Source organism: Alligator sinensis, unplaced genomic scaffold, assembly GCF_000455745.1.
Source record: "Alligator sinensis unplaced genomic scaffold, ASM45574v1 scaffold1740_1, whole genome shotgun sequence".
NCBI lineage: Eukaryota > Metazoa > Chordata > Crocodylia > Alligatoridae > Alligator > Alligator sinensis.
In genome coordinates this window covers 179,929-187,401 of record NW_005843154.1, presented here as the reverse complement: position 1 = coordinate 187,401, position 7,473 = coordinate 179,929, and the positions used below count along the sequence as shown (strand labels likewise).

At 53.5% G+C, this 7,473-nt stretch overlaps 1 protein-coding gene across 1 annotated transcript in view; it reads right to left on the bottom strand.

Moving 5' to 3' along the window:
• Window positions 1-2,221, bottom strand: part of LOC112548385 (urokinase plasminogen activator surface receptor-like) — a 12,737-nt gene extending 10,516 nt beyond the window's left edge. The window contains exons 1-6 of the mRNA XM_025194054.1: window positions 2,173-2,221; window positions 1,635-1,703; window positions 1,264-1,398; window positions 771-968; window positions 257-376; window positions 2-50 (exon numbers count right to left, since the gene is read on the bottom strand). Coding sequence (XP_025049839.1) covers window positions 2-50; window positions 257-376; window positions 771-968; window positions 1,264-1,398; window positions 1,635-1,703; window positions 2,173-2,221 — 620 coding nt within the window. The remainder of the gene's footprint in view (window position 1; window positions 51-256; window positions 377-770; window positions 969-1,263; window positions 1,399-1,634; window positions 1,704-2,172) is intronic.
• Between the last annotated feature and the right edge of the window lie 5,252 nt (window positions 2,222-7,473).

Genomic DNA, 7,473 nt, shown 5'->3' with positions numbered 1-7,473 from the left:
TTCCCTGCAGCTGTAGCAGAGCTTCCCGTTGGGCTTCCCCCGAGGCACCTCTGTGTGTGGAGTGAGGCGGGTCCATCAGAAAACCCAGGGGTCTGGGCTCCCAGCCCCTTCTGCTCTCATCCCACAGCCCCCACCCTGAGAAAACCCAGACATCAGGGCTCTCTTTACCACGCTGCCCCAAGCTCCCAAATCTCCTGCTCTCACCCCCCAACCCCCACTCCCTGCCCAGGGGCCCCAGGCACCCGGGCAGAGTTACCAGCAAAGGAGCTGTTGTTGCAACCGACGCTGTGGCAGCGCTGCACGTGCACATCCACATACGCCAGGTCAGGCCCCGTGGCAAGGGCCAGCAGCTCTTCAGAGGGCCCCCACCACCCACCCTGCCAGGATGTGGGGGAAGTGAGGCCACAGGGAAACTGAGGCACGGGCAGAGGGTTGGGAGGGGGCTAGGCTAGCATGCAGCATTTTGAGGAGCCCAGGCATGCGGGTGCCTAGCCCCCAGGCCCTCAGCCCCAACCCATGCCCTGTCCTGAGAACCCAGGTGTCCAGATGCCCAGCCCCCCTGCTCTCACCCCTGCCACACGCCCCCCATCTCGTAACTCAGGCGTCTGGGCTCGGGAACCAGCCACTGTGGATTTAAGCCAGCACCAGGCCTGCTACCTGCCAGGGCTGGTGAGGAACCCAGGTGTCCAGGCTCACAGTACCCACCAAACATCCCTTCCCCGTGTGGGGACCAAACCCACGTGTCCGGGCTCCCCGCACCCAGCGTGAGGAAGGAACCCAGAACCGCTCCCCCTCCTCCTGCAGGAGGTTCCCAGGTGTCCAGGCCTTACCAGGCAGCAGGCGCCGGGACAGCTGCAGACACTGGGCCTGGCGGCCAGGGCAGGTTAAGGTTGGGGTGTCAGGGCCGCAGGTTGAGGCAGATCCCACGCAGCTCTGACATGGGAGACGCCAGGCAGGACCTGGGTCACCTGTGGGGACACGAGGCTGGGATGTGGCTGGCTCTGGGGTGAATGGGGTGGGTACAACGGGGACAGGAGCTGTAGCTGGATCAGGGATGGGGCTGTTCCTGGGTACAACAGGAACAGGAGCTGCAGCTGGATCTCGAGGGTATCGGGCTGGGTGTAACGGGACTGAGATGCAGCTGGCTTTGGCAGGGATGAGGCTGGATATAACAGGGCCTGGAGCTGGGGCTGGCTTTTGGGGGCCAGGGCTTGGTGTCACAGGTGGGAATGCAGCTGGCTTTTGGGGAGAGGCCATACATATGGATGTAGCTTCCATTAGTGCACAGGTCCGTGGTGCAGCAGAAGCTGGATCCGCTGAGTCTGGCTGCGGTGTCCGAGGGGAGCAGATTACAGGTCGTCAGAGCCGCGCAGCCCACCCGCAGGGCGTCGTCCATGACTGCAGCAGGGGGAAGGAGGTCAGAGGTGAGCCCAGAGCCCAGGTGTCCAGGGCCTGGAGCAGATGGCCAGGTACTCCAGGAGGGACTCTTATCTGACTGGGACAACCCAGCAAGCCCTGCGGCCTCCCAAGGAACCCGGGCTCCCAGGCGCCCCTGCTCTCACCCTCCAGCCCTCATTCCCCTCCCTGGGAAGCCAGGCATCTGGGCCCCGCTTCCCCAGCCACCAGGGTCTCACCTGGAGTCAGGCTCAGCTGCTGCACCACGCAGGCGTTCTGTCCCGGCGCGCACGTCGCCACCTCATAATCTGCCTGGCAACCGACTCCCCAGCCCAGCCCCTGGCTTCTTTACTTTTCATTCCATCCAGGAAGAGCACACACCAACTGCTGACACTTCCTTAGCCTGACGAAGGGTTTTTGAACCCGAAAGTTTGCTTAATAACTATTCTCCAACTATTTGGGTTGGTCTAATAAAAGATATCAAATTCACCCAAGGAACCTTGCCTGCCAAGGCAGGCATTTTGGGCAGTGCAGGCCAGAGGCTGTGGGGAGATGCTGCTGATTTTGTTGGGGCAGAGCTGGGTGTAATGGGGATGGGAGCTGTGGCTGACTGGGAGGCGTTGAGTTGGGTGTAATGGGGCTAGGAGCTGCACTTGGCTCTGTGGGACATCAGGCAGGGCATAATAGGGAAAGGAGCTGCAACTGGTGCTGTGTTGAGCTGGGTGTAATGGGGACAGGAGCTGCAGCTGGCTCTGCGGGGGAATGGGACCTGCTCACCAATGACGAGCAGCCTGAGAAGCATGGCCATGTGTAGGGCGGGCATCATGGCGCTTGTGTGCCCTCAGCACTGGTCTGTCTCATATGGGCACTGGGAGAGGCTGTGGGAAGGCACAAGGTGACTCAGAGCTCAGGGAAGGGAACCCAGGGGTTCAGTCTGCAACCCCACCGCTTGTTCGAGGACACCTGATCCTACTTCCCAGAGAACCCAGGCATCCGGGCTCCTTCTGCCTGCTGCTGTCACCCACAAGCCCCCAATCCTCCCCAGAGAATGAGGTGTCCAGGCTCTTAAGCACCCCCACCATGCCAGGGGCACTGCTGGCAGGGATTGTCAAGGGGCAACTCTGAACTTATGCCAGGGCCAGGGCAGATGTGAAGACAGTCCCTGCCAGGGCAGGTAGAGAACCGAGGTTTCTGGGTGCGGAGAAGGCTGTGCAGCCTCTGGACATTCCCCAGTTTGCAGCTTGAACCTGTACTGAGCATTGTGCCTAAGGGCTGTAAACTACATATTGGCCTCTTGCCTGGCCCTGGGATGTGGCTAGCTCTGGAGGGCATCAGCTGGGTGTAACAGGGATAGGAGCGGTAGCTCACTCCGGGGAGGGGAGCAGGGGTGGGCATAATGGGGACAGGAGCTGCAGCTGGCTCTGGGGTGGGGCAGTGGGGTGTTTACTCAGAGACAGGCGCTGACATTGCTTTAGCCCTGTGGTTGGGGCTTGGGTTCGTTAACTGAGCAATTAACAAGCAGTCACTGCTCACCACCCCTGCTGCCAACACTGCCAGCGGTGTCTGTGGGGAATTGCCAACCCCTGATTGGCACTCGCCACCCCCTCCTCGCCCCACCGCTGACAGCACCAGCGGCATCTGCGGGAGCTCCCCCACTTACTGCCATCACGCTCCCACCACCACCAGCGCCACCGTACTCCCCCAGCCGCTGGGGGCACACATCCTTCATGGTTGCGGGACAAAATTGTCTTCTGCATAACTGACTGCAAGCACAAGGAAAGGGCTTCTGGAAAATCCCTCCCTCACCCTAGCACTCTCTGTGGTTATCTGCAGGGCAAAGGCTTTCACAAGTGCTCAGGCTCGAGTTATGCCTGGAGAAGCAAGTTTGCATACAGTTGAGCAAAAGCAAAGCTGCCAGAGCACTTGGCAAAAACAAAGCAAGCCATCAGTGAAGGTTGCTGCACAGGTGGGCAATCAAACTAAAGGCAGAGCTTGCAGAAGGAGTGGAAGCACACACAAGTCTCGGTCCTGCCCAGCTTTTGGAGAAACTTGTTACAAATGCTCTGAAGTGGACCACTTCATGAAAATGTGTGCATCAAAGGGAGAGGCTTCAACATCTGCAAACAGTCAGCACCCTATATATCGATCGACAAGGTAGCTTTCACAGACCTTTGATAACCAGAAGGCCTGGTATAGCACAGTCATGATTACTGGCTTGCCAGTTGATTTTAAGTTAGCTACTGGAGCAGAAGCAAACACTATCCCAGGAGATGTAGCAAAGGCTTTGGGTTTGGGCCAAAGTACACAAGACTCCAGCTCATGTTGCATTGGTTGAATTTGGCAATGCACGCATCAAACCACAGGATGCAATCATTGCACACTGCAAATCTGGTGCTAATGAATCTGATTTAACTTCTTTTATAACAGACAATCATGACCCACCAATACTTGGCAGGGTGGCATACACCACCTTAGACCTTATCAGACAAGTCCATGGAATGGCTCTGACAACACCTGCAACCAAGGTGGACCTTCTCAAACTATACCCGGATGTTTGTGAAGGTTTGGGCCAATTTTCTGGTACCCACCGCATCTGTGTCAACCGAGCAGTACCACCAGTTGTCCATGGATGTAGAAAAATTCCCTATTCAACCCTAGGCAAGTTGAAGCCTGCCCTCGAAACACTGGAAGCTATGGGAATCATTACGAAGGTGACTAAGCCCACACCCTGGGTTAATAGCCTTGTGATGACACAAAAGAAGGATGATTTGCTATGATTTTGCCTAGACCCATGAGACCCCCAAAAGGCAGTGCTGAGGCAGCACTTTTTGATTCCCGCTGTAGAAGATGTGCAGAAGAGCTTGTCAGGTAAGAAGCTGCTTACCATTATTGATGAAAAGGACAGCTACGGGCAAGTCAAATTGGACAAAGAATTGGCAACGCTGTGTACCTTTAACACCCCATGGGGACAGTACCAATTCAATCGCCTTCCCTTTGGTGTTAAGTTGGCTAGCAAAGTATTCCAACAGAAGAATCACGAGTGCTTTGGTGACATTCCAGGAATCCACATAATTGCAGATGACATGCTCATTGCAGTGGCTACCAAAGGGGAGCGTGACACTATCCTGAAACAAGTCCTGGGGAGAGCATGTCTGAAAGGAGTAAAGTTTAATAAGCACAAAATACAATTTCTAGTCTACAGTGTTAAGTATATAGGCCATATCTTCTCAAAAGATGGTGTCAAACCAGACGATGACAAAGTACAAGCCATCAACAGGATGCCCCACCAACAGACAAAAAAGGCCTTCAGAGATTCCTCAGAACCATTCAGTACTTGGCGCAATACATGCCACATGAGCCAAGCCTGACGGCCCCACTGAAAGCACTTCTCGGGAGTGACGCAATGGGGACCCGAGCAGCAGGCAGCCCTGGATAAGCTCAAGTAAACTATCACAACGGCATCACCTGTGCTCAAGTTCTTCAACCCAGCACAGCAGCTGGAAATCCAAGCCGCTGCATCCAAAGACAGCTTAGGAGCATGCCTGTTTCAGCAGAATCAACCAATTGCATATGCTTCGAGAGCTGTAACACAGCCCTAGAGAAATGATGTGCAGATTGAAAAAGAACTTCTGGCGATTGTCTTTGCCATGACGAAGTTCCACCAATATGTGTACAGCAGCCAGCTACGGCTCCAGCTGGACCGCAAACCCCTGGAAGTGATTTTTGCGAAGCTGATAGGAAAGGCTCAGAGGAACCCACAGAGGAACCTGATGACACCATGCAAACTAAGAGTGGACGTGTGATGATATTGCCTGTGAAGTACAAGGACTATATAATGGGATAGCAGTAAAGGCTAGCCCTCACCGGTGAGCCACGTGTTAGCAACCTCTGGCTCAATGATCCTGAAATGTTCCGAGTTAAAGTAGCACCTGATGAACATCCAACTATTTAAGAGGGAGCTCCCAAAGTAAAGAAGGGGGATGTGGTATATGGAATGCACCTTTAAGAGGCCAGCAGTGAGACGACCCAGTCGCTCCCCGTGATGCCCTGTGGGTGTAGTTTGTGGTGGTGGGGAGTTGTAGTTCTCCCTGCAAGCTGTGAGCATGTGAGTTGCTGAATCCTGTTCCTAAAGATAAAGCTGTTTGCCACCCCACCGGTCTCTGCTGCATGCCGACTCAAGGACAGAACCCCAAAGGCATGGAGGGCTGCGTGAGTGCCCCGTCCCTGGGACCCAGTGGCATAGACTAAACATTATAGTAACATAGAGGGAGAAGGCTGAATGAAGTCAGACCCTCTAGGGCAGGAGTGGGCAAAATGCAGCCTGGGGGCCAGATACGGCCCACCAGGCCATTCTATCTGGCCCGCGGGGCCCCTAAAAAATTTAGAAAATTAATATTAATCTGCCCTGGGCTGCCTGTCATGCGGCCCTTGATGGCTTGCTGAACCTCAGTAAACAGCCCTCTGCCCAAAATAATTTCCTGCCCCTGCTCTAGGGAAAGGGAAGCCCTGAGCAGAGTAATAATTGTGGTCAGCTGTGAGTAAATACACTGCCTAGCCCTGGGGTACATATATTTTCTCTTGGTTTTTACTTTCACTTTTGTTGGGATGTCAGTTGTTTATACCCAGGACTGATTTTACTGAGGAGTGTTCTTACGGTCCAGGAAAAAACTGGCTTCTAAGTAAAAAAAAGAAGAAAAAGAAAAAAGATGATGATGAAGCACTATATATATATATATATGAGTGCCTAGTGCCCCAGGGCCTTGCCCGCTAGCAGTTACCATTCCCTGTCAGTCATAGCCATGAGCAGATCTGCTTCTGAGTTCACCAGGACATCTTTCTTCTGAAAACTAGGACCAAAGGAGACCCTGAGGAAAAGATAAGACCCATGAAGAAACAGAACATCTGTTGGAGGCTGACATGTAGTGCGCTGTCAGACCATCTAGTTAGTGGTGTAAGGCGAGGTTGGAGCCCCCGAGAAGATAACCCTCATATATCCTTGAAGTAAATTCTAAAGAAAGGAAACACCTCCCAATACCAATAAGTGACAACAAGACGTGGCAGGTGAGGATAGGATGATTACCGCTGTTAGATTTTGCAAGGATAACATGAGTTATTCCTCCAGGCACAGACCAGCTGAGTGTGAGATCTACGGAGATTTTGATCTTCGTCAGCAGATGCTGACGCAAGGTTTGGCTGGCATAGGCTATTACTAGGGCTGTGCGAGGCTTTGGACTGTGCTTTGCATCTGGAGAAGCTTCGGACACTTTGGCCTCCAAAGCAGCATGTCTGGATCGAAGCACTGGCTTCGTTAGGCTTTCCAAAGCAGTTCGGAGCTTCTGAACCAGGTTGGAAAAGCTTCAGAGCTGCTTCCAAGATCCGGCCATAGGGTATAATGGGGAATCAAAGAAATATCTATATCTTTGTTGATTTTTGTCTGATTTGGATGAAATTTGCAGGGTTGGTAGCCTCTGCTGAGATCATGAACCCTGCTAAGTTTCAAGAAGATCAGTGCAGGGGTTCGGGGAGAACTGCACCCCAATTTCTTGATGGAAAAGCTTCAGAGCTGCTTCCAAGATCCGGCCATAGGGTATAATGGGGAATCAAAGAAATATCTATATCTTTGTTGATTTTTGTCTGATTTGGATGAAATTTGCAGGGTTGGTAGCCTCTGCTGAGATCATGAACCCTGCTAAGTTTCAAGAAGATCAGTGCAGGGGTTCGGGGAGAACTGCACCCCAATTTCTTGAAAAACATTTGCGAGAGCCCAGCAGGACAAATTATGCTGAGGGGAAACCAGCACGGGTTCGTGGCAGGCAGATCATGCCTGACTAATCTAGTCTCTTTTTATGACCAGGTTACGAAACGCCTGGACACAGGAGGAGGGGTGGATGTCGTATACTTAGACTTCAGGAAGGCCTTCGATACGGTATCCCACCCCATACTGGTGAACAAGTTAAGAGGCTGTGACTTGGATGACTACACAGTCCGGTGGGTGGCGAATTGGCTGGAGGGCCGCACCCAGAGAGTCGTGGTGGATAGGTCGGTTTCGACCTGGAAGGGTGTGGGCAGTGGGGTCCC